The sequence below is a fragment of the Somniosus microcephalus genome, chromosome 1 (assembly GCF_052327205.1).
Source record: "Somniosus microcephalus isolate GS21.2 chromosome 1, FLI_Smic_1.0, whole genome shotgun sequence".
NCBI lineage: Eukaryota > Metazoa > Chordata > Chondrichthyes > Squaliformes > Somniosidae > Somniosus > Somniosus microcephalus.
The window spans coordinates 290,720,702-290,748,491 of NC_140987.1; the positions used below are offsets into that span (position 1 = coordinate 290,720,702).

The 27,790-nt window shown below is 48.2% G+C and overlaps 1 protein-coding gene across 4 annotated transcripts in view; it reads left to right on the top strand.

The window, feature by feature from the left end:
- gldc (glycine dehydrogenase (decarboxylating)) overlaps positions 1 to 27,790 on the top strand; it is a 146,138-nt gene that overhangs the window by 75,151 nt on the left and 43,197 nt on the right. For all 4 annotated transcript variants that reach the window (XR_015079117.1, XM_085993828.1, XM_085993818.1 and 1 more), the window contains exon 15: positions 8,874 to 8,949. Coding sequence is in view for 3 of the 4 variants with exons in the window: in XM_085993828.1 (XP_085849954.1) it covers positions 8,874 to 8,949 (76 nt within the window). In the remaining variant the exon portion in view is untranslated. The remainder of the gene's footprint in view (positions 1 to 8,873; positions 8,950 to 27,790) is intronic.

The window sequence follows — 27,790 nt, forward strand, 5'->3', positions numbered from 1 at the left end:
CAGGTAGCTGTGGGAGTCAGTGGGCTTGTAGTGAATATTGGTCGATAACCTATCCCCAGAGATGGAAACGGAGAAGTCGAGGAAGGGAAGGGAAGAGTCAGAGATGGACCATGTGAAGGTGAGGGAAGGGTGGAAATTGGAGGCAAAGTGAATGAAATTGTCAAGTTCGGGGCGAGAACAGGAAACGGCACCGATACAGTCGTCAATGTACCGGAAAAAGAGGTGAGGGAGGGGACCCGAGTAGGACTGGAACAAAGGTTGTTCCACATAGCCCACGAAAAGGCAGGCATAGCTAGGACCCATGCGGGTACCCATGGCAACGCCTTTGATTTGGAGGAAATGAGTGGAGTTAAAGGAGAAGTTGTTCAATGTGAGAACAAGTTCAGCCAGGCGGAGGAGGGTGGTGGTGGATGGGGACTGGTCGGGCCTCTGTTCAAGGAAGAAGCGGAGCGCCCTCAGGCCATCCGGGTGGGGGATGGAGGTGTAGAGGGATTGTACGTCCATAGTGAAAAGGAGGCGGTTGGGGCCAGGAAACTGGAAACTGTTAAAGTGGCGGAGGGCGTCCGAAGAGTCGTGGATGTAGGTGGGAAGAGACTGGACAAGGGGAGAAAAGATAGAGTCAAGATAGGAAGAGATAAGTTCCGTGGGGCAAGAACAGGCTGAAACGATGGGTCTACCAGGGCAGTCCTGTTTGTGGATCTTGGGAAGAAGGTAGAAGCGGGCTGTGCGGGGTTGGGGAACTATGAGGTTGGTGGCAGTGGGGGGAAGATATCCAGAGGAGATGAGGTCAGTGACAGTCTTGGAAATGGTGGTTTGATGTTCGGTAGTGGGGTCATGGTCCAGGTGGAGGTAGGAGGAGGTGTTGGAGAGTTGGCGTTCAGCTTCCGCTCGGTAGAGGTCAGTACGCCAAACAACAACAGCACCACCATTACTCTTCAGTGTTCTCTGCTGTCTCCTGGCTTGCAGTCTCTGGAGGAAAAATCAGTACCGTTAATGATCTGCTTGAGAAGCGTTCTACCTTAATCAGCTACTTTGTGGATCGCATGAGAGAAATGCAGTATCAGGAGAAGAGTACAGATTGAAGAATACATCGAAATATTAAATAAGGAAAGGTGAACATTCTCCCAAACTCACTGAAGGTGCAAAGACTCGCACATCTCCACCACCAACTGCCATGCCAGAGTGGAAGCTAATTATTGCCATTGTTACCTCTTCATATAGTGTTAATTTCAGATGTTGGTGTGTCCTCCTTCACTTGCCTGGCATTGTGTACTGTCTTCTCCTGTAGGAGGAATGCATAATGCTAACTAGCTGCTGCATTCCCCAAATTTGGCCGTCACAAACAATCCGATTTCGTGGAATGGGTGGTTGGGTGGTAATAATGGGTGTCAGGAAGCGAGGGCCTCGGTTAAGAGAATTCAATGTGCTAGCATGAATTACAGAATATGAGACATGATCGCTGCTAAGTGACTTTGCTTCTGGGACAAGGGAAATGGTGCCATGTGATACCCTAAAGGGCAGTACTTGAAGGGAATACCCATTTGCTTCTCTGTGATTCTGTTATCTGCCCTGTTGTTCTCCTGAAAACACTCTTACCTTTGCTAACCTAGTGAGGTCATTAAACTTCTTCCGACACTGCAGGAGGGGTCATTGGGTTATGGAAGTCCGACTCATAGCCATAACCTACCCTCTTTCCTCATGCTCTGCCCCGTTCACGAATTTCACAGAAACATAGAAGATAGGAGCAGGAGTAGGCCATTCGGCCCCTCGAGCCTGCTCCGCCATTCGATGAGATCATGGCTGATCATCCAAACTCAGTACCCCGTACCTGCCTTCTCCCCATATCCCTTGATACCTTTAGCTCTAAGAAATATATCTAACTCCTTCTTGAATATATTTAAAGACTTGGCCTCAACCGCCTTCTGTGGTAGAGAATTCCACAGGTTCTCCACTCTCTGGGTGAAGAAATTCCTCCTCATCTCTGTCCTAAATGGCTTACCCCTTATCCTTAGACTATGACCCCTGGTTCTGGACTCTCCGACCATCGGGAACATTCTACCTGCATCTAGTTTGTCCAGACCTGTCAGAATTTTATAAGTTTCGATGAGATCCCCTCTCATTCTTCTAAACTCCAGCGAGTATAAGCCCAATCGACCCAATCTCTCCTCATACGTCATTCCTGCCATCCCAGGGATCAGCCTTGTGAATCTTCGCTGAACTCCTTCCGTGGCAAGAACATCCTTCCTCAGATAAGGTGACCAAAACTGCCCACAGTACTCGAGGTGTGGCCACACCAAGGCCCTGTACAACTGCAGCAGGACATCCTTGCTCCTGTACTCAAACCCTTTTGCTATGAAGGCCAACATACCATTTGCCTTCTTCACCGCCTGCTGCACCTGCATGCTTACCTTCAGCGACTGGTGCACAAGGACACCCAGGTCTCGTTGCACTTCCCCTTCTCCCAATCTATTGCCATTCAGATAATAGTCTGCCTTTCTGTTTTTGACACCAAAGTGGTTAACCTCGCATTTATCCACGTTATATTGCATCTGCCACGCTTCTGCCCAATCACCCAACCTGTCCAAATTATCCTGGAGTTTCTCGGTATCCTCACACGCACACACACCCACCCAGCTTTGTGTCGTCTGCAAACTTGGAGATATTACATCTAGTTCCCTTATCTAGATCATTAATGTATATTAGAGTCATAGAGTTATACAGCACGGATAGAGGCCCTTCGGCCCATCGTCTCCGCGCCGGCCATCAAGCCCTGTCTAATCTAATCCCATATTCCAGCATTTGGTCCGTAGCCTTGTATGCTATGGCATTTCAAGTGCTCATCCAAATGCTTCTTAAATGTTGTGAGGGTTCCTGCCTCCACAACCCTTTCAGGCAGTGAGTTCCAGACTCCAACCACCCTCTGGGTGAAAAAGTTCTCTCTCAAATCCCCTCTAAACCTCCCGCCCTTTATCTTGAATCAATGCCCCCTAGTTATTGACCCTTCTACTAAGGGAAAAAGCTCCTCAGTATCCATCCTATCTATGCCCCTCATAATTTTGTACACCTCAATCATGTCCCCCCTCAGCCTCCTCTGCTCCAAGGAAAACAAACCCAATCTGCCCAGTCTCTCTTCATAGCTGAAGCGCTCCAGCCCTGGTAACATCTTGGTGAATCTCCTCTGCACCCTCTCCAAAGTGTTCACATCCTTCCTGTAGTGTGGCGACCAGAACTGCACACAGTATTCCAGCTGTGGCCTCACCAGTGTTTTATACAGCTCCATCATAACCTCCTTGCTCTTATATTCTATGCCTCGGCTAATGAAGGCAAGTATCCCATATGCCTTTTTTACCACCTTATCCACCTGTTCCGCCGCCTTCAGGGATCTGTGTACTTGCACACCCAGATCCCTCTGACCCTCCGTCTTGCCTCGGGTCTTACCATTCATTGTGTATTCCCTTGCCTTGTTAGTCCCCCCAAAGTGCATCACCTCGCACTTTTCTGGGTTAAATTCCATTTGCCACTGTTCCGCCCATCTGACCAATCCATCTATATCGTCCTGCAGACTGAGGCTACCCTCCTCGCTATTTACCACCCTACCAATTTTTGTATCATCCGCGAACTTACTGATCATACCTTTTACATTCATATCCAAGTCATTAATGTAGACCACAAACAGCAAGGGACCCAGCACCGATCCCTGTGGTACCCCACTGGCCACAGGCTTCCAGTCACAAAAACAACCTTCGACCATCACCTTCTGCCACTAAGCCAGTTTTGTATCCAATGTGCCAAGGCACCCTGGATTCCATGGGCTCTTACCTTCTTGACCAGTCTCCTGTGTGGGACTTTATCGAAGGCCTTACTGAAATCCATGTATACCACATCCACTGCGTTACCCTCATCCACACACCTAGTCACCCCCTCAAAAAATTCAATCAAATTAGTCAGACATGATCTTCCCTTGACAAAGCCATGTTGACTATCCCTGATTAATCCTTGCCTCTCCAAGTGGAGACAAATTTTGTCCCTCAGAATTTTTTCCAATAATTTTCCTACCAATGATGTTAGACTCACTGGCCTGTAGTTCCCCGGTTTTTCCCTACTTCCCTTCTTGAATAATGGTACTACATTAGCGGTTCTCCAGTCCTCTGGCACATCCCCTGTGGCCAGAGAGGTCCTGAATATATGTGTTAGAGCCCCCGCAATCTCTTCCTTTGCCTCACACAGCAGCCTGGGATACATGTCCGGGCCTGGGGATTTATCCATTTTTAGGCCAGCTAAAACCGCCAATACCTCCTTACCTCTCGATGTTAATATGTTCGAGCATATCACAGTCCCCCCGCCCTATTTCTATGTCTACATCGTCCTTCTCCATAGTGAAAACAGATGCAAAAAATTCATTTAGAACCCCTCCTACATCTTCCAGCTCCACACACAGATCGCCACTTTTGTCCCTAATGGGCCCTATTTTTTCCCTAGTTATCCTCTTACCCTTAATATATTTATAAAACATCTTAGGATTTTCCTTTATTTTGCTCGCCAGTGTTATTTCATGGCCCCTCCTTGATCTCCTAATTTCTTTTTTAAGTATCCCCCTGCACTTTTTGTACTCCTCTAGGGCTGCCTCCGTCTTTAGCCTTTTGTATCTGCCAAAAGCCCTCCTTTTTTTCCTAATCCATTCTCGTATATCCCCTGACATCCAAGGTTCCCTGTGGTTTTTGGAACCACCCTTGACCTTTACGGGAACATGTTGCCATTGTATGATCTCAATCTCCCTTCTGAAAGCCTCCCATTGCTCCGATGCGGATTTTCCTACAAGTAGCTGATCCCAGTCCATTTTGGCCAGATCCTGCCTTATCCTATTAAAATCGGCCTTCCCCCAATTTAGAACCTTTATTTCCGGCCCATCCCTGTCCTTTTCCATGACTACCTTAAATCTCACCATATTATGGACACTGTCACCAAAGTGCTCACCTACTAGCACTTTTTCCACTTGGCCGGCCACATTCCCTAGAATTAGGTCCAGTACCGCCCCCTCTCTTGTAGGACTTTCTACATGCTGGCTCAAAAAGCTCTCCTGGATGCACTTTAAGAATTCTACACCCTCTGAGCCTTTCACACTCTGACTATCCCAGTTAATATTGGGGAAGTTGAAATCCCCCATTATTATTACCCTATTATTTGCACATTCCTCTGAGATTTGCCTACATATCTGTTCCTCTATCTCCCCCTGACTGTTTGGAGGCCTATAGTACACTCCCAGCAAAGTGCTTGCCCCCTTTTTGTTTTTAAGCTCCACCCATATGGCCTCATTATAGGAACCTGCTAATATATCATCCCTCCTTACTGCAGTAATTGACTCCTTAATTAATATTGCGACACCCCCTCCTCTTATACCTCCCCCTCTGTCTCGCCTGAAGATTCTGTACCCCGGAATATTGAGCTGCCAGTCTTGCCCCTCCCTCAACCATGTCTCCATGATAGCAACAATATCATACTCCCATGTGTTTATCAACACCTTCAGTTCATCCACCTTATTTGCAAGACTCCTTGCATTAAAATAGATGCCATCCAGCCTTGCCCTTATATATTTGCCCTGTTTACCAAGCTGACTTGTTTTTTTCTCTATAATTGGCAGCACATCACCCCCTATTTCAGCTCCCCTCTGTATCCCATCCCCCTGCCAAGTTAGTTTAAACCCCCCCCCCCCCCCAACAGTGCTAGCAAACCTCCCCGCAAGGATATTTGTCCCGCTCTGGTTCAGGTGCAACCCGTCTGACTTGTACAAATCCCACCTTTCCCAGAAGCAGGCCCAGTGATCCAGGAAAGTAAAACCCTCCCCCCTACACCAACTCTTTAGCCACGCATTCATCTGCTCTATCCTCCTATTCCTATACTCACTAGCACGTGGCACTGGGAGTAATCCAGAGATTACAACCTTTGAGGTCCTGCTCTTTAATCTGTTACCTAGCTCCCTAAATTCTTGATGCAGGACCTCATCCCCCTTCCTACCTATGTCGTTGGTCCCAATGTGGACCACGACCTCTGCCTGCTCCCCCTCCCCCTTAAGAATGCCCTGTAGCCGCTCAGTGACATCCATGACCCTGGCCCCAGGGAGGCAACAAACCATCCTGGAGTCACGTTTGCGGCCACAGAAACGCCTATCTGTTCCCCTTACGATAGAATCCCCTACCACTATTGCTCTCCCACTCTTTTTCCTCCCTTTCTGAGCAGCAGAAGCGTCCCTGGTGCCAGGAAGCTGGCTGCTGCTGCCTTCCCCTGGTGAGTCATCCCCCTCAACAGTATCCAACTTGGTATACCTGTTTGAAAGGGGGATGTCCGCAGGGGTTCCCTGCACTTCCTGCCTGCCTCTGTTGCTCCGCCTGATGGTCACCCAATTTCTTTCTGCCTGTGCAGCCCTACTCTGCGGCGTGAACAACTCGCTAAACGTGCTATCCACGACCCTCTCAGCATCGCGCATGCTCCAAAACTCATCCACCCGCAGCTCGAGCGCCGCAATGCGGTCTACAAGTAGCTGCAGCTGGATGCATTTCCCGCACACATGGTCGCCAGGGACACTGGCAGCGTCCCTGACTTCCCACATGGAGCAAGAGGAGCAGAACACGGGTCTGAGCTCTCCTGCCATGACTTACTCCTTTAATTAATTAAAAAATTTATTCATTGTGAATAGCTGGGGTCCAAGGACCGATCCCTGCGGTACCCCACTCGTCACTGCCTACCACTCGGAAAAAGACCCGTTAATTCCTACTCTCTGCTTTCTGTCCGCCAACCAGTTCTCTATCCAAGTCAATACCTTGCCCCCAATCCCATGTGCCTTAACTTTACACGCTAATCTCTTATGCGGGACCTTATCAAAAGCCTTTTGAAAGTCCAAATACACCACATCTACTGGTTCTCCCTTATCCTCAAAAAATTCCAGTAGATTAGTCAAGCACGATTTACCTTTTGTAAATCCATGTTGACTTTGTCCAATCCTGTCACTGTTTTTCAAGTGCTCAGCTATTACATCCTTTATAATGGACTCTAGCATTTTCCCCACTACCGATGTCAGGCTTACCAGTCTGTAATTCCCCGCTTTCTCTCTACCACCCTTTTTGAATAGTGGGGTAACATTAGCTACCCTCCAATCCATGGGTACAGTTCCAGATTCCAGCGAATTTTGGAAGATGATCAGCAATGCATCTACTATTTCTAGAGCCACTTCCTTAAGTACCCTAGGATGTAGATTATCAGGCCCTGGGGATTTATCGGCCTTCAATCCCATCAATTTCCCCAACACCATTTCCCTACAAATACTGATTTCTTTCAGTTCCTCCCTCTCATCAGACCCTATGCTCTCCAACATCTCTGGGAGGTTATTTGTGTCCTCCTTTGTGAAGACAGAACCAAAATATGCATTTAATTGGTCTGCCATTTCTTTGTCCCCCATTATAACTTCCCCTGCTTCTGACTGCAAGGGACCTACAATTGATTTCACTAATCTTTTTCTCTTCACATATCTATAAAAGCTCTTACAGTCAGTTTCTATGTTCCCTGGAAGCTTACTTTCATATTCTATTTTCCCCTTCTTAATTAATCCCTTTGTCCTGCTTTGTTGAATCCTAAACTGCTCCCAATCCTCAGGGTTACTGCTTTTCCTGGCCAATTTATATGCCCTCTCCTTGGATCTTATGCTATCCCTAATTTCCCTTGTTAGCCACGGTTGAGTCACCCTTTTTGTTTTCTTCTTATCCCAAACTGGGATGAACAACTTCTGTAGTTCATCCATGCGGTCTTTGAATGTCTGCCATTGCCTATCCACCGTCAACCCTTTGAGTGACATTCCTCAATCAACCCTACCCAATTCGCACCTCATACCATCGTAGTTTCCTTTATTTAAATTCAGGACCCTAGTCTCCGAGTCAACTACTTCATTCTCCTTCATTCTCCATCCTAATGAAGAATTCTATCATATTATGATCGCTCTGACCCAAGGGGCCTCGTACAACAAGATTGCTAATTAATCCTCTCTCATTACATAATACCCAGTCTAAGATGGCCTGATCTCTGGTTGGTTCCTCGACATATTGTTCCAGAAAACCATCCCGTAAACATTCTAGGAATTCCTCCTCCACAGTATTTTTACTAATTTGGTTAGCCCAATCTATATGAAAATTAAAGTCACCCATGATGACTGCTGTGCCCTTATTGCACGCGTCTCTAATTTCCCGTTTAATGCCATCCCCAACCTCCGTATTACTGTTACCACTCCCACTAACGTTTTCTGCCCCTTGATATTTCTCAGTTCTACCCATACAGATTCCGCATCATCAGAGTTAATATCCTTCCTTTCAATTGTGTTAATCCCCTCTTCAACCAGCAATGCTACCCTACCTCCCTTTCTTTTTTGCCTATCCTTCCTAAATATTGAATACCCCTGGATGTTGAGTTCCCAGCCTTGGCCATCCTGGAGCCATGTTTCTGTAATCCCAATCAAATCATATTCGTTTACCTCTATTTGCGCAGCCTGCTGGCAGGACTCACACCTTTGTCCCGCCAGCATTATTTAACTTAGCCAATGCCAGAATTTCTGGTGGGATCAGCCTCCTTTGATTTCGGTCGACATAGATCCTGCTCTGCCACACTCGAATCCTCGGTCGGGAAGCTTGTCAACCCACAACACTCTTGCACACTTCCCAACCAGGTTCCTGCCTAGATTTAAGAAGTAGAAGTTGCCCTCCAAGTAAGGGAATTGCTTTATTTATGGGTGAGGAATAAAAAATGAAAAAATGAAAATAGCAATAGTGCATTGTCCACACATCTTATCTGGTTAGTGTTATTTACATGCTTTTACTTTGTTTTCTGTTATGCAGTGGTGCCCAGGGCGAATATGCTGGATTGGCAGCAATCAAGGCTTATTTAAATTCAAAAGGAGAGCACCACAGAACTGTAAGTAACAAAGTGGATAAACATTTTTTTTTGGAGGGGGATGGACAATACACAGATCCACATCCAGTGTGCAGTTTCTAGCAAGGGTCACTGGATATCGGTCAGAAGCAGGATCTTGGTATGATTTCCCCGCCCCCCGGGCCCATTCCCGAGCGCAATCTCCCACTTGCCCTTTCAGCTGATTCAACGATATGAACCTGGTCTGTATGGCTAATAAACAACATTCGGTGCATTTACCCACTGAGCACTTGGTTTTGGGGGAGGGAGAGAGCTGAGGATTTCTTGAAACTGTTAGTTAGCAAAAACAATTTATATAGAGCCTTTACCATAAGGTGAAATTAGGACAGATGAGAGGTAGGTTTTAAGGAGCGACTTAAAGGAGAAGTAGATTGGACCTATAGGGGAAGAAAATCGGTATCGACCCGTTTGGGGCGCTAAATTTTGAAATCGTGAAAAAATTAGCACCAGGCACCAATGAGTCTGAGGTTTCCCTAAATTGGCTATTAGCGCTCCTGGAAAGAGCTGGGGCGCTAAATCAAGCACTAATAACCTAAACAGGGCCCTACCAGCAGAGCAATAATGAATTTCAGGTGCTATGCAATCTGGCCCCTTCCAGCTCTTAAAGGGGAGGTTGCATCATTGTGCAGGTCCTCATTATCAGCATTGCTGGCTGTGAAGGCGACCTGCTAACAACTACGTCCTCTGATCGTGATGGCTGATCCCACTCCCAGGGCGAGAGCTCGTCCTTTCACAGACAAGGCATTGGTCACGGCAGTGGGGCGAAGGAGGGCAGTGCTGTTCCTGGACACTGGAAGGAGGCCATTGCCCAGGTATTATGAGCAATGTGGCGAGAAGTGTCCCAGGAGGTCTCGGCCAGTAGTGTGGTGGAACGCAGCCTGACACAATGCCGGAAGAAATTCAACGAGCTCACTTGGGTGGCCAGGGTACATGCTTCAACACATCCTACGTACCAGCATCTGAACCTCAGTCTGTACACACTGCACAAACTACCACACCCCCACCACTCACCCACCAAGCATCTGCACCTACTCAAACTCACATCCACATCTCATGCCTTGCCTACAATCACAGCTATTCAACTACGGCAGGCATATCTCCCAAACACATAGCTGGACTCTGACTCTCACACATTTGTTTCTCTTGCAGGCCAAGATGGTTCACAATAGGAGGGAGCAGCAGAGAACAGGCAGGGGTGATGCGCAGCTCCAGCAGCTCTCGGACCTGGAGGAGCGAGTGCTGCAACTCATTGGGCAGCAGGTGGTGGGCGGCGTGGCCGTCGGCGACGTCAACCCCGTTGGGGGCAACAATGGTATGTTCATTCCCCTCTCATAGAAACATAGAAGATAGGAGCAGGAGTAGGCCATTCGGCCCCTCGAGCCTACTCCGCCATTTAATGAGATCATGGCTGATCATCCAAATTCAGTACCCTGTCCCTGCTTTCACCCCATATCCCTTGATCCCTTTAGCCTTAAGAAATATATCTAACTCCTTGAATATAGCGAGAATAGCTGGGGTCCTAGCACCGATCCCTGCGGTACCCCACTAGTCACTGCCTGCCACTTGGAAAAAGACCCATTTATTCCAACTCTTTGCTTCCTGTCTGCCAACCAGTTCTCTATCCAAGTCGGTACTTTACCCACAATCCCATGTGCTTTAACTTTACACGCTAATCTCTTATGCGGGACCTTATCGAAAGCCTTCTGAAAGTCCAAATACACCACATCCACTGGTTCTCCCTTATCTATTTTACCAGTTACATCCTCTCAAAATTCCAGTAGATTGATCAAGCACGATTTACCTTTTGTAAATCAATGTTGACTTTGTCCGATCCTGTCACTGTTTTCCAAGTATTCTGCTATTACATCTTTTATAATGGACTCTAGCATTTTCCCCACTACCGATGTCAGTCTTACTGGCCTATAATTCCCCGTTTTCTCTCTACCACCTTTTTTGAATAGTGGGGTTACATTAGCTACCCTCCAATCCATGGGAACTGTTCCAGAGTCTATAGAATTTTGGAAGATGACCAGCAATGCATCTATTATTTCTAGGGCCACTTCCTTAAGTACCCTCGGATGTAGATTATCAGGCCCTGGGGATTTATCGGCCTTCAACCGTGTCAATTTCCCTAACACCATTTCCCTACAAATACTGATTTCAATCAGTTCCTCCCTCTCATTGGACCCTATGTTCCCCGACATCTCTGGGAGGTTAGTTGTGTCCTCCTTTGTGAAGACAGAACCAAAGTATGTATTTAATTGGTCTGCCATTTCTTTGTTCCCCATTATAAATTCCCCTGATTCTGACTGCAAGGGACCTACGCTTGACTTCACCAATCTTTTTCTCTTCACATATCTAGAAGCTTTTACATTCAGTTTTTTGTTTTTTTGAGTCACCTTTTTTGTTTTATTTTTATGCCAAACAGGGATGAACAAATTCTGTAATTCATCCATGCGAGCTTTAAATGTTTGCCATTGCCTATCCACCGTCAACCCTTTAAGTAACGTTCCCCAATCCTTTTCCCATCCCACTTCCCCCTCACATCACAAGCCTTTCTCAATTTCCAGCTCCTGATACTGTCTGCATTCTTTGCTCCCTTCCTGCCTCCTTGCCCTCACCTTAACGTGAATCTTGTGCCTTTATGCTTTCAGAGAATCAGCAACCTGATGACCAGCCTATCTCTGAGCCTCGCAGTGAGAGTGAGGAAGGAAAAGAGGAGCAGGAAGAAAGCACCGCGTCATTGCATCTCTCACCCGCAGGCACCACCTCACATACTGGCACCATGCGATCTTTAGAGGCAAGTTTAGTAGAGGAGTCTGCACTGGGTGATGCACCGGGGACGAGCGGGCTGCAGCAAGGCTAGGGGGAAAGGGTAGCTCGGACCCAGCTCCTCGGCGGGCGAGTTCTGCTACAGAGGACTCAGATGAGGACCTTGATGGGGAGGCATTCACAAGTAGGGTGATGGCCATGCACACAGAGATGATAGCTGCAATGGCAAGGGTGCCCGAGAGCCTCTCGGCAATGGTAAGGAGCGTGGAGGAGTCCTCCTACAACATTGCACAGAGCTCTGCTCACACCATGGAGCCCATAATTTCCACTGTGCAGAGGATAGTGGACTCCCTGAGAGACTGTGGGGACCCAGACCTCATGACGCGTGTCATGGGCGATGTGGCAGCTTCCATTGCAGCACAGGCGGAAGCGACGCAACGTCTTAGTGCTGTAATGGAGGTTGGTGGCATTGAGTCTCAGACTGCTCTCATGCAGTCTCAGCTTGATGCCACGCAAGCTCTAACTGCTGCCATTGTCGCTGGGTCCACCACATTCCACCAGGGATCTCACGGTGCCACAGCAGGCCAGCAATCTGTGCTCCAGCAGATTGGTAGGGATGCTGAGGTGCAGTCCCGTGGGAGTGGATCAGTGGAGCAGGAACCTGCTGTCCTCTCTCAGGATGACAGCATTCCTGATCCCACCACTGCCACTCCGCCATTGCACTTATCGCTGCCTGTCATCCAGCCAGCCCAGACTGTTGCCACCCATCCTGAGGTGGCGCAATGTACAGCTGGGCCTTCCAGGCCCAGAGCTGGTCGAGGGCGTCCTGCAAGGCCATCTGTAGTCTCGGGCACTGACACTCAGCAGTCTTCCACCAGCCCTGCTGCAGCCACTGGGGAGACACTACATAGGAGCAGTAGATTAGGGAATGGCACTGTGAAGAGGGGAAGTAAGGATTTGCACGAGGGTGATTAGTTAATATTGTTGCTGTATATATGTGGTTGCTGAATTCGGATAAATTTATTATTGGAATGTTGCAGATTTGGGACTGTGTTTCATTTCAGTTTTGGGGTGTGGTGGGAATGAGGCATTGATGGAATGATGGGGACGTGGTGAGCAACCGGGAAGTGGCCTCGAATTCATTGGAACCGAAGTCTGATGAGGCGGTCACGGACCGGCCTTCCACAAGGCCAATTGAGTGGCGGCCTCCTCCGTCGCTGATGCTCGTGCTCCTGTTCCTCCTCCTCCTCCTCGTCCTCGTCCTCTTCCTCCTCATCTCCCTCTTCCTCCTCCTGAGATGGTGCGACTATGCCTGGTGACAAGGGCTGGGCCCTCATGATGGCCAAGTTGTGGAGCATGCAGCAGACCACAACAAAAAGGGACACCCGCTCAGCTGAGTACTGGAGGGCTCCTCCCAAGTGGTCAAGGCAGCGGAACCATTGCTTGAGCACTCCAATGGTCTGCTCGATGATGTTCCTGGTGGCAGCAAGACTCATTATATGAGTGCTGGGCAGGAGTGTTGGGGTTGCAGAGGGGAGCCATGAGCCAGGTGGAGAGCAGATAACCCTTGTCTCCCAGCAGCCAGCCGCGAGCTTGATGTGGTGGCTGCAACAGAGCTGGCGCAGGACGAAGGCAGCGGGCATTGACAGTGAGGATTCGCTGTGTGTGGTCACACACCAGCTGCATATTAAGTGAGTGATAGGCTTTGCGGTTACGGAATAGCTCAGGATTGTTAGGCGGTGCCCGTAGAGCAATGTGGGAGCAGTCAGTGGCGCCCTGAACCATGGGGAAGCCCGCTATCCTGGCAAAGCCACATGCACGCTCGCGCTGCTTCTCTCTGGTGATGGGAAAGGAAATGTAGTCCCTTCTCCTTCTGTAGAGAGCATATGTGACCTCGCGGATACAGCAATGGACAGCGAACTGCGACGTGTTAGATATGTCTCCTGTTGCACACTGTAAGGATCCGCTGGCGTAGAAGTTGAGGGCGACGGTGACCTTGACTGCCACTGAGAGAGACGTGGTGCTCCTGATCTGAGGATCAAGGTCTGTCTGCAGGGGGTGGCAGAGTTCTGTGACCACATCCTTGCTGAAACAGGGCCTTCTAAGACACTGTTCCTCAGTGAGATTGATGTAGGAGAAATGCTGCTGGAATACCCTGTGAGGATAAGGCCTCCTGTTGAGAGCCCTGTTGGCCCTCCTCCCTCTGGCCACAATTTGCAACTTCTCTCGCTGCCTCCGACGTTGAACATAATAAGAACATAAGAAATAGGAGCAGGAGTAGGCCAATCGGCCCCTCGAGCCTGCTCCGCCATTCAATAAGATCATGGCTGATCTGATCCTAACCGCCAATCCACTATCACAGAACCATCTCCTGAATCTAACAGAATTAGACACAAGAAATAGGAGCAGGATCAGGCTACACGGCCCCTGGGCCCGCTCTGCTACCCACAGGGCCATGACCGATCCGGACCTAGACTCATGTCCAAATTCCTGCCCGCTCCCCGTAACCCTTAATTCCCTTTACTTCTAGGAAACTGTCTATTTCTGTTTTAAATTTATGTAATGATGTAGCTTCTACAGCTTTTTGGGGCAGCATATTCCATGGACCTACCACCCTCTGAGTGAAGTAGTTCCTCCTCATCTCAGTTTTGAAAGAGCAGCCCCTTATTCTAAGACTATGCCCCCTAGTTCTAGTTTCACCCATCATCGGGAACATCCACCCGATCCAACCCCTTCACAATCTTATATGTTTCAATAAGATCGCCTCTCATTCTTCTGAACTCCAATGAGTAGAGTCCCAATCTACTCAACCTCTCCTCATATGTCCATCCCCTCATCCCCGGGATTAACCGAGTGAACCTTCTTTGTACTGACTCGAGAGCAAGTATGTCCTTTCTTAAGTATGGACACCAAAACTGTACGCAGTATTCCAGGTGCGGTCTCACCAATACCTTGTACAACTGAAGCAATGCCTCCCTATTTTTATATTCTATCCCCCTAGCAATGAAAGCCAACACTCCATTGGCCTTCTTAATCACTTGCTGCACCTGCATACTAACCTTTTGAGTTTTGTGCACCAGGACCCCCAGATCCCTTTGTACTTCAGTACTTTCCAGTTTCTTGCCATTAAGATAATAACTTGCTCTACGATTTTTCCTGCCAAAGTGCATAACCTCACACTTTCCAGTATTGTATTCCATCTGCCAAATCTCTGCCCACTTACTTAGCCTGTCGATGTCCCCTTGCAGGTTTTTTATGTCCTCCTCACTCACTACTTTCCCTCCCATCTTAGTATCATCTGCAAACTTTGATATGTTACACTCGGTCCCCTCCTCCAAATCGTTAATATAGATTGTAAAGAGTTGGGGACCCAGCACTGACCCCTGCGGAACACCACTAGTTACTGATTGCCAGTCTGAGAACGAACCATTTATCCCAACTCTCTGCCTTCTGTTAGATAGCCAATCCTCTATCCATGCCAGAATATTACCCCCAATCCCGTGATTTTTTATCTTAAGCAATAATCGTTTGTGTGGCACCTTGTCAAATGCCTTTTGGAAGTCTAAATACACTACGTCCACTGGTTCCCCTTTATCCACCCTATATGTTACTTCCTCAAAGAACTCCAGCAAATTTGTCAAACATGACTTCCCCTTCATAAAACCATGCTGACTTTGTCCTATTAAATTATGATTATCCAAATGTCCTGTTACTGTCTCCTTAATAATGGACTCCAAAATTTTACCTACCACAGATGTTAGGCTAACCGGTCTATAGTTTCCAGCCTTCTGTCTACTGCCCTTTTTAAATAAGGGTGTTACATTAGCAGTTTTCCAGTCTGCCGGGACCATTGCCGAGTCCATGCGGAGGGCGAAATCCAGTGCCAGTACAGCCCCCATTGAAGTATGGAAATGTTGCACTTTCAAATCTCACCTAAATGAAAGTGAATAATTTTCTGAGGCAGAAGACTCCTTCAACTGAAAAACGCTGAAATCGCTCAAAACGCCTGTTTGCCTGTGTCAAACTGACAAGGCAGCAGTCTTTGCCGACTAAAAATAAATCGGATGTTGCTGCCTTTATATAGCGCTCCTCCAGCGCTCATCCGACTGCAGACCGCCTCCTCTACCTGTCGTCGCTAACAGCAGGCGCTCAGGCAGGGGGCGAGAGTGAATTTCTGAGCCGGGACGCGGCGCAGCCAGATGATGTCACGATCTCCGGCCGCTGGAGAGCGTGGCGCTCGTGGGTACCGCCGCCGCAAACCTCCACTTCAATTTCGCGGGCGGCGGTATTATCGCCGCGCCCGGTCGCAAACTGTTAGCGCCCCCGGAGGCACTATCTGGAGGTGCAAAGGTACCTAATTTCTCCCCCATACTCTCTGGAGTTTAGAAGACTGAGAGGTGATCTCATTGAAACATATAAGATTCTGAAGGGGATTGACTAGATGCTGAGAGGTTGTTTCCCCTGGCTGCAGTGTCTAGAACTAGGGGGCATTTAAGACTGAAATGAGGAGGAATTTCTTCACTCAGGGGGTTGTGAATCTTTGGAATTCTCTACCCCAGAGAGCTGTGGATGAGGAATTGTTAAGTATATTCAAGACTGAGATAGATAGATTTTTGGATTCATGGGGAATCAAGTGATATGGAGATCGGCCGGGAAAGTGGAGTTGAAGTCGATGATCAGCCATGATCTTATTGAATGGTGGAGCAGGCTCGAGGGGCCATATGGTCTACCCCTGCTCCTAATTCTTATATTCTTAGGAAACAGTGATAGAGAGGCGGAGAGGTTTAGGGAGGGAATTCCAGAGCTGGGGGCCTAGGCAGCTGAAGGCACAGCCACCAATGGTGGTGTGCAAGAGACCGGAATTGGAGGAGTGCAGGTATCTTGGGGGTTGTGGGGCCGGAGCAGATTACAGAGATGGGGAGGGGCAAGGCCATGGAGGGATTGGAAAACAAGGATGAGAATTTTAAAATCAAGGCGTTGCTTAACTGGGAGCCAATGTAGGTCAGCGAGCACAGGGGTGATGGGTGAACGGGACTTGGTGCGAGTTAGGACATGTCTTGTTTCCATTTCAAATCTTGCTTCGCAGCAAGTATCAGTGATACATGTGTAATCCATCACTAACCAACAGACGTGCTTGACCATATTCAGTAACTAATGGATATTGGAAGTGAATGATTTGAAAATGGCAAAGAAGAATCAAAGTATAAAATTGAGGTTTTCGTCGGGATCTTAATCCCCCTCTTTTTCGAGGTGACATGTAGTCCAGAAGTTACTGTTGCTGACAGAAGCATGTTATATGAACACGTTAAGCATTCACTCATTACATTGTCAACATTCATGTCGAGGCTATAGTGGTGATGCTTAGACAGAGCTCAGCCAGCTTTGTCTGTTCTGCATAGCAGTTTTCGTTGCGAGTTTGATTAACTTCTATAAGTGGACCAGAGATAGTTGACCAACAGAAATTAAGTTGAAGTAGCCTCCCACACTCTGAGCTGTTGTAGTGGGACCAGCTTGATAGTCTTTGGATGGGATCACATTGATTGTATGAGGCAGTTCGCTGATTATAAAAGAACTACAAACGTTCTGTTAATTGTGAAGTGTAATGTTTGCCTGAAAAAACCATACCATTCATAATTGTGCATACAATAAAAAAATATTTTAAATTTAACAGCATAAGTGTTTTTTGAACAAATGATCTGATATATTTGAGGTCTCCACAATCTTCTGATCCATTGCTCTTTTCTCCATTCCATTTAAGACATTGTATTCAAGGCATCTCAATTTCCATATTTATATCGGGTTTGAGGTTTTTATCCATTCCTGTTTCACTTCTTTTGCTAACTTGTTGAAATTAAAACATGCTCATGATTTCAGAAAATGGCACCAGACAGAAGAGCTGCTAAAATAAGGCAGGAGGATTAGTTACCACAAATGGAAATTTCTATGCACGAGGAATCACTTTTTGGAATGCTGCCCTCTAACACAGAGTAGGAGTTGATCCTGGGACCTTTGTGCAGTTTTTATTTATTCGTTCATGGGATGTGGGCGTCGCTGGCACGGCCAGCATTTATTGCCCATCTCTAATTGCCCTTTAGAAAGTGGTGGTGAGCCGCCGCCTTGAACCGCTGTAGTCCGTGTGGTGAAGGTACTCCCACAGTGCTGTTAGGTAGGGAGTGCCGGGATTTTGACCCAGCGATGATGAAGGATCGGCAATATACTTCTAAGTTAGGATGGTGTGTGACTTGGAGGGGAACTTGGAGGTGGTGGTGTTCCCATGCGCCTGCTGCCCTTGTCCCTTTAGGTGGTAGAGGTCGCGGGTTTGGGAGGTGCTGCCGAAGAAGCCTTGGTGAGTTGCTATAATGCAACTTGTAGATGGTGCACACTGTGGACACAGTACGCTGGTGGTGGAGGGAGTGAATGTTTAAGGTAGTGGGTGGGGTGCCAGTCAAGCGGGCTGCTTTGTCCTGGATGGTGTCGAGCTTCTTGAGTGTTGTTGGAGCTGCACTCATCCAGGCAAGTGGAGAGTATTCCATCACACACCTGACTTGTGCCTTGTAGATGGTGGAAAGGCTTTGGGGAGTCAGTTAGCTGATATTTGTCAAAGCAATCATGAAGATGATACAATTGGACACCAACCCAAGGAACCATAAAAAATTAACTCCGCTTCCCACTCCTGATCACTATCCAGTGACTCCTTTTAAAAAATGTGGACACAGTGTCAGGACAGAATCTGGTTTAGCTGTGATGCTCTGATAGTTAAATAGCCTGCGGACAGTCACATGCAAAGAATTGCCACTTGGACAATTTTCTAGGTTACTGTGCTCAAGGAATCTATCCCAGCATTGAGTCACTGCAGTTTGAAAAAGAGGGGGAAGAAATGGGTGTACAGCCTTTGATTTTTTTTTTGGTCCTGACATTACTGTACTCCAAAAGAAGCTATTTAAAGTTTTTTTTTAATCATTATTATTGAGACGGTAATGGTACATGCATTTATATAGTGCCGCATCAGGACAAAGTGTGGCAAAGTATTTTCATGCAAAGAATTCCTTTTTGAGTGCAGTAAGTGTTACGTAGGCTAAAAGCAAGGTGATGCCGCCACCGTCTATAGTGTAAGACACCACCAAGATGGGAGTGAGCCTCTGACGCAGTGGTAGCATTCCCGCCTTGGGCCAGAAGGTGCAGGGTTCAAACCTCACTCCAGACAGTCCTGGCGAGTGGAGTCGGAGCTCCGGCTCTGAATTCTGGGTTGACATCCAGCGGGATACTCGCGTCCGGTGGATGCGGGTGCCGCCCCAATCATATGGGTTGTGGGAGCCCATAAAACCCGCCCCCCCCCCCCCCCCGCCCCCCCGTATAGGACTGACCACCCTATCGGCTGGTATAAAGATGGTTACAGCCATGGAAGCAGCATTAACACAGCCAGTCAGACTGTTAATCAGCCTGCAGAATCCTTCCAATACTTCACACTGTTTCCCGATGGGAACAGCGAGAAGACATGAAAAGAAGAAGACTACTGAGATTGACAGTGCAAGGTAGATTAAGAAATCGAGATTAGGTAATGCAAGCTTTGGTTTGAAAAGCCTGAAGGTATGAGCAACAAAAGACTAAAAGGCGTAAAGAGTTCTAGGGGGAGAAATTCGGTATTGCCCCGAAGCTCGTGATGTCAGTCAGCAATGGAACACAGACACACTGGTCCTTAAAGGGGAGGATCAGTCTTGCTCTCCATCCACACGCTGCTCGTTGCAGCCTTGAATCTCGGCCTGGAGAGACCTGTACAACAAATCTGTTGGAAAGAACAATGGAGAGGCCCAGGGAAAGAGCTCAGAGTGCAGACCCCATAGTCTCTTCTAAATCGATACAAGGAAGGGCAAATCAAAATGAACCTGCAAAGTGCTGCTCAGCACCCAAAACTCCTTCACACCGCGTTGAATCTCTCCAGAAGTCTCTCTCAGAATGCGTGGTGCAAAAATGTGTAAAGTCCGCGCCTGAATAGTACACGGACTTCGGGAGAACAGTTTAACAGGTACTTTACTGAACAAGAGGCAGCTTGAAACTGAAACTACAGAAGCCTGCTAGGGCCTTTTATACAGGGGTGGTCACTGCTGGTACTGCAGTCTAAGACCAGTTATTCCCTTAAAGGTACATACACAACAATTTCTCCCCTTTTAGATAAACAGTACATAACATTCATTTAACAATTAAATAATAACTAATTACAATTACAATTTTCTCAGTAATATATACATCAACTGAAATAGTCATTTATAAGTTCAGTCTTTGAGGAGGCTTCCTGATCCGGACTGGATAGCGCCTTTCTCGAGTATCCTGTTCTGGCGGTGGAGTCAATTCTGGCTCATTGTCATTGGTTGGTTCGTCAGCTTCCAATACCCCTGCTTCTGAGGTAGACGCAATCTGTACTTCGGGCTCATTACCAGGTGCACATGCTTGTGGTACAGGTTTGGCTTGTTCCTGTGACTCTAGAATCTGGTCAGCATGGCGTCTCACGATGCTCTCTCCAACGTCCACTGTGTACATTAGTGGTCCCTGCTGTGTGCATATCGTGCCTGGCTGCCATTTTTCTGTTCGGTAGTCGCGGGCCAAGACTGGTTGCCCTATCTTGAAGCTCCTGGTTGGCTTCTCATTTATGTGCTGGAACTGCTTATCCTCAACATCTCTTATGTTTGGTTTGAGCAAATCCAAGCGACATCTTAGTCTCCGGTTGAAAAACAGTACGGCTGGAGTTTGGTCGGTTACTGCATGTGTCGCATTCCGGTAAGCAAACAGGAAGTTATCCACCTTGTGTTGCAGTGGTATGTCGTCATTATACATTGCCTTTATGGCCTTTTTAAAAGCCTGAACAAACCTCTCAGCCAATCCATTTGTGGCTGGATGATATGGGGCAGATGTGTAATGTTTCACCCCATTATTCTTTAGGAACCTCCGGAAATCGTCAGACACAAACTGTGGGCCATTGTCGGAACAGATCTGTTCTGGCAATCCATTCCTGGCGAAGATGGTCCTTAGGACTGCAATAGTTTTCTCCGTGGTGGTGGAGGACATTTTAATGACCTCTGGCCATTTTGAATGGGCGTCCACAGCGATTAGAAACATTGAGTCCATAAATGGACCAGCGAAATTAATGTGTACCCGTTGCCATGGAGATGAGGGCCACTCCCATGGATGTAGCGGGGCCTGTGGTGGAGCGTTTTGGACCTTCTGGCATCCTGTGCATCTCTTGGTCATATCCTCGATTTCTTTATCGATTCCCGGCCACCACACAAACGCCCTGGCTATGCTCTTCATTTTTACCCCTCCCAGATGACCCTCGTGAAGCTCATTGAGTACTCTATCTCTCAACTTGGGTGGAATTACCACTCGGGATCCACACATCACGGTTCCCCGGCACACTGACAGCTGTTCCCTCCTTGGCGAGAATGCTGGCAACAGTGAGTCGCCATATGCTGGCCATCCCTTCACTGTCAAATCATAGACCCGAGAGAGTGTTGGGTCATTTCGGGTTTCCTTCTCAATACTTGCATTTGTAACAGGCAAACATTCGACTATGGTCGCATGGAATATCTCCACCGGGTCCACTGCAGGTGCTTCTTCCGCCGTAGGCAACGGTAGGCGCGGCAGCCCATCAGCGTTTCCATGTTGTTTTGTACCTTTGTACTCTGTCATACTGATGTGCCCCTAGAAAAAGTGACCATCTTTGCAGCCGTTGCGCCGTCATCACCGGAACGCCCTTCTTTGGGTTAAAAATTGAGACCAGGGGTTGATGATCAGTCAGTAGGGTGAATTTCTGCCCATGCAGATAGTGATTGAACTTCTTCACCCCCCACACCAGGTTGAGGGCCTCCCTGTCAATCTGGGCGTAGTTACGCTCGGCTGAGGTTAGCGAGCGCGATGCAAAGGCTATTGGCCTCTGAACCGTCACGGAATTTGTGTGACAGCACCGCTCCAATGCCGTAAGGTGACGCATCACATGCCAACCGAATCGGTAGTGTTGGGTTGTAGTGGGCCAATACTTCTTTTGAAGTGATTTGGCATTTACATTCCTGAAAGGCACGCTTACAATCATCACTCCATTTCCATGTTACACCAGTTTGAAGGAGGGCGTTCAGTGGGTGCAGAATTGTAGATAAATTCGGCAAGAACTTATGGTAGTAGTTCACCAACCCGAGGAACGACCTCAGTTGCGACACATTTTCTAGTGCTGGAGCCTTGACTACAGCCTCAATCTTGACCGGCGACTTATGCAACCCTTCCTCATCAATCATGTGGCCACAATACGAGATTTGTCTCCTGAAGAACTCGCATTTGGGACGGTTGGCTCGTAGCCCATATTCCTGCAATCTCGTGAGCACCTGTTCCAGGTTGGCAAGGTGTTCATTGTCATTTTCGCCCGTAACCAGGATGTCGTCCAAATAACACTGGGTCCCCGGGATCCCTTGCAGGACTTGTTCCATTGCCCTCTGCCACATAGCCGGGGCCGATGCTACCCCAAATACCAGTCGATTGTACTGGTAAAGGCCTTTGTGAGTGTTTATCGTGAGGTATTTCCTAGATGCTTCTTCCACCTCCATTTGTAGATACGCTTGAGCCAGGTCAATCTTTGTAAAACGTTTCCCTCCAGATAGTGAGGCGAAAATATCTTCTATCCGCAGAAGCGGATACTGTACTGTGTGCAGGACTGGGTTCACAGTCACCTTGAAGTCCCCACAGATGCAAACCTTCCTTGGCTCCCCAGGTGTGCTGCTCAATGCTTTCTTCATTGCAGGAACAATGGGTGTGGCCCACTCGCTCCAGTCCACCTTAGACAGCACCCCCGAACGCTCCAGACCCTCCAGTTCAGCTTTCACAGCTGGGCGTATCGCGTATGGCACCGGTCTGGCCTTGAAAAATTTTGGGGTTGCGTTATCCTCAATCTTTATGGTTGCCTTTACTCCTTTTAGAGTCCCAAGTCCTTGTTGGAACACCTCTTCCGCGTCAGATAGAATTTGTGACAGACGTCCAGGTGCGACGTCATCATCTTTTTTGTCAGTCACAGTTAGTGCCAGAATGGAATGCCAATTCAATTGTAGTCTTCGGATCCATTCACGTCCCAATAATGGTGGTCATCCATCTCGTAGTATATACATGTATAGTTTCTGTGTTTCCTTTCCGTTATATTCAACTGGCACCCTTATTTTTCCTCTGGGGTAGACCTTTTGCCCCGTGTATGTCTTCAATACAATGGACGTGTCCTTTAAGGGTTTGTGTGAGAATAGCCGCTCATAGTCTCGTTGATTCATGACAGTTAGGGCTGATCCTGTGTCCAATTCCATCTTCACTGGGGACCCTGCTATCATGACGGTGACCCAAATGGTTCGGTGATCTTCTTTTGCGATCACGTTGTGTAACTTTCAACAACTTAGTCGCCTGCTCCCGGAGTCCTTATCACTCTCCTGATCTTCTGAACTACTATCTGTCAGTTTCTTTACTTTCCTGTACTGTTCCTTAGTAGTTCTTGTCGTGTTGGTCTTCTTTCCCGACCTGCAGACTCTTGCTATATGTCCCATTTTCCCGCATTGCCTGCATATTTTGTCTTTAAATCAGCAGTCCTTCTGCTCATGGGTTGTTCTGCCGCAGCGATAGCACTTTTCGGTTCCATACGCTGTATTCTTGTGGTTTCTGTTGTATTTCCGCAGCTCCCCGTGCTGCTGCTTCGTAGGATACTGCCACGCTGAAAGCCTGTTCTAGCGTCAGGTCCTTTTTTGAAAGTAGTCGTTTCTGAGTTCCTTCACTCTCCGCAGACAAACTTATCCCGTAAGGTGTCTGCCAGTCCTGTTCCGAACTGGCAGTGCCTCGATAACTTGCATAGTTCTGTAAGATAGTTAGCATTGCTCTCATCTTTGTGCTGGTTTCTTTTATGGAACTTGAATCTTTCTGCTATCAGCAGTGGTGTAGGGCTAAGATATGAACAATCTCCTCAAAACTTTTCTCCATTGGTTTAGCTGGGGTAATTAAATTCCGCAATAGGCCGTACATACTCGCACCCATCAGATTTAATAATACCGACGCCCTCTTTCCATCAGCCACCTCATTTGCCTTGCAGTACACTTCAATTCTTTGCACATACGTGGTCCAGTCTTCTACCTCGTTGTCGAAAGCAGTGATACTTCCACTTTTCGGCATCTTGGGCAATTTAAAATGGCGCCTCCCGTGCTTTTGCTTCTTCCCCAATGGAATAAAATGGCGCCTCCCACGCTTTTGCTTCTTCCCCAATGGGATAAAATGGCGCCTCCTGCGCTTTTGCTTCTTCCCCTTACTGCCACGCTGCTCCTAGCGTTCTATGGGGTAATGACGGCGACCCGCAGCTTTGGCGCGTCTCGCTTTCCTTCCCCCCCCCGTTTAGTTTCTCTCCGCTGTCCTGTTCTCGAGCACCGACCGTGCCCTGTGCGCTCCACCCTCTCTCTCTTGTTTTCTTTTCCCGGCGACGCTGCGCGGCCCGATTTGTAGAGCCACTCGATCGAGCTTGAGCCCGCTGCAGTCCGGAAGGGTCAGCACGCTACCTGCTACCAGCACGATTCGCTGGAACCACAGTCTCTCCCGCAATTCTCCAAACACCGATGGATTCTTTGGGTGGTTGCCCTCGGTCGACGCCCGTTGCTCAGACTACGACCTTCCAGGACCTTCCTTTCAGGCGAGATCCCCGTGAGATGATGCCGCACTGCAGGTGAGTTCGAACTTACTTGTCGCCACTGTAAAGTCCGCGCCTCAATAATACACGGACTTCGGGAGAACAGTTTAACAGGTACTTTACTGAACAAGAGGCAGCTTGAAACTGAAACTACAGAAGCCTGCTAGCGCCTTTTATACAGGGGTGGTCACTGCCGGTACTGCAGTCTAAGACCAGTTATTCCCTTAAAGGTACATACACAACAAAATGTAGCCGACAAAAAAAAGTCAGGAAGTGGTCACCTTTAAATAGCGCTCCACCAGTCCCTTCCTGACTACAAAATGTTCCCCATAACCTGTCATTGCTAACGGCAGGCGGTAAGGCAGGGGGCGTCACTCAATATCCAGTCTGGGATGTTGCACGCTCGACTGACATCACGATCTGCATGCGCAGGAGATCGTGGCGGTAGTGTTTAGTGCTGCCGCAAAATGTTTGGTCAATTTCACGAGCGGCGCAAACATCGCCACACTAGTTGCTTTGCGCCCCATTAGTGCCCTCTTAGGGCGCTAACGGGAAGCGCAAAGCAACCAAATTTTTCCCCCCTAAAGTCTTTAGGTAATGGGAAACAATGATTTAGGGTAGAGGATTGATTTCCAAACATTGAGGCGGTGGGAGAGAAGGGACAAGCGAGAAAATATTTGAGGAAGAATGACCATTCATGTTGATAAAGTAGAGATGCAAGAAAAGTTGAGGGAGAATGGAGAGAAAGCGATTGGGCACCTAGAGGTGAAAGAACGAATGAACAAGTTGTTTGTTGCACTCTGCCCAGCAGTGTGAGGTGTTTGAATTACATCCCCAGATTTGAGGGTTATTCAAGACTTCAACAGACTTGGGCGTTGAAGAGAGTTGAGTTGTAGAATGTGAAAGTGTTGGGCAGAAAAGAGGAACCTGTGCTCATTAGAGGCAGCTTGAACAATGCAAGAGATGTGAGAGTTCCATTGAAGATCAGAGATGACAGCGAGGCTGAGGGCATTAATAGAGGAAAAAGGACTAAGGGTGGAGCAGGAGCATAGCCGCAGGTAAGCCAGGCTCCCCACCCACCCCCGCCCCAAGTCTGAGTCTGTGCGAACGCAACAGCAGAGGAATGTAGCCGAGATTTCCCCAAGTTAGCAGTCTTAAGGCACATGCTGTGAGGGAGATTGGCTACCTGAAAAGGCGATAGGAATGACAGTAAGAAACAGCATGAACAGACGTAGGGTGAACCTCTAAACGTAAATCTAAAAGGGTTATGGGGAGCGGGCAGGGAAGTGGCTTTGAGCCCAAGATCAGCCATGATCTTACTGAATGGCGGAGTAGGCTCGAGGGGCCAAGTGGCCTATTCCTGCTCCTTGTTCTTATTTACCGTCCTGTGTATCTCTCTCAAATGTTTCAACACTGCGTCCATTGGGGTGGTTGGAGGAGCAGCATTTAAAACGAGGTGGCAACTTGAAATACTCGTCCAATAGCATAAATGATTTGCTGTGATGTCAGATCTTTGTCACCATAAGTTGGGGACCACCCAAATTCCCCATACATAGCTAAGCCGCTGGAGTGGAGCTATCAAGAGTAAGAGGTAGCAGGTGTTGGTTAGACTTTCAGCAAATGCGACAGGGGGTGGGGGCGGTGTGGAGGGGTGAATTTCCATGGTGGCTCTCCTCATCGTCTGCTGTAACTTCGGTAGAAGAGCTGTGGAAACCCCGGGAGAACCAGTGCCTGCGCCCTTTACTCCATTTTTCCTGGGTTTCCATGGCTCTTCAACTGGTGTTAGCGTGGATGAGTGGGAGAACCCCGCAGCAATTCCGTCCCCGACCGTGAAGAAACTGTCTTAGAAGAAGTAACAAAGTATTGAAGATTTAGCAGAATTTTTCAACAAAAGCTAATCTTGGCAAAACTTATTTGATGTTATTAAACCACGCTGATCTACCAGGTGCGTTCCAGACTACTTTGACATTTTTATCTATAAAACTTTATTGTAAAATGCAAACTTGTTATCCAGGATAATTCGTCAGTTCTTGTTAAAGGTGTGCTTCCCCCTGGTGGTTTTGAGGTGTATTGGCTGTGCACTGCATTTGAGATCAGGGCCACTGAATAAACAAATGTGGAAGCTACATGCACTGGAGCTTCTGCTGGCATTTGTACATCTATGAATAGAAAGGAGGCATTGGCAAGGGATTAAAATTATAGTCATACACAAGAACGAATGCAGAAATTGAAACAACTTATTTACCACAGGAAGTCTGAATTGTAACCCATTACTTTGAATGCAAAGTTATGGATATTGTACAGAAATTGTCGGTCAGCTTTTACATCGACCTGATTCTCTAGATGGCACATTTGTTGACTTGGTTCAACATTAACAGAAATACACAATTAATACATAATGGCACTAGAATTTATTCCTCACCTTTTTGGGGATTTTTGTGTCTCTCCCTCAATAAATTCCTCGTTTTTTGAATTACGCTGATGAGGAGGGTGTGTTTTTCCTACCCCCACTATTCTAAGCATATGAAAACCTGCCAGGTCTTACACTTCACCTTCAGGCCTTTGAATCAATTTTCTTAAAAGATATAGGCCTAGAAATTGGGTTTTGGCTTCGCCAGGGCTTTAGCGCCGGAAATTAGTGCCGGCGCTAAGTTCCCTGCGCGCGCCAAAAATTCAGTGGCGCCGCGCCCAAACGGCTGCCGGCGCTACTGAAGGGTCTTAGCGCCTGGAAAAGGGCGCTAACTGCCGTTTTGCGCCGCAATTCCGGTGCTGCGGCATGCGGTGCGGCAGGCTGGGGAAGTGCAGGCCTCCTCCTTCCGTTAAGGAGGAGCTGCCTGCACCCGGCCGCGGCCCGCGCAAACCTGCTTAAAAATGAGCCCGGCACCTCGGACAAGTGCCGGGCTTGCATCTGTTCCGGGGGGGGGGGGGGGGGAGGAGAGAAGTCCGGGGAGGGAGCTGCGGGCAGGCGGCCGGCGGGAAAGCGGCCGGCCGCCGCGGGGCCTTTAATGCACCGGCGCTAACTGCAGTAAGGCACCTCTGACAAAACGCTGGTTGCGGCTGCCACGGGCGAGGCGGCTGCAACTCAATTTCGGAGTTCGGGCGGGTTACCACGGCAACCGGGACGCTGCGCACACCGATGACGTCATCGGTGCCGGCGCAGCGCTACCGGAGCAACGCCGATTTAGGGCCCCAGGGAATTTCACTACTGGCCATAACTCCGGCGCAAGGCCCTCTAGCGCCTCAAATGAGGCGCTAAGGCTACTGAATTTTCAGCCGATACTGATTTGTTTTGGAAGTGATGGGGACATTTTTTGATTTTCCTTGCACTTAATTAGCCACCTCGTTTTGTTTTACATTCTTTCCCTTTTT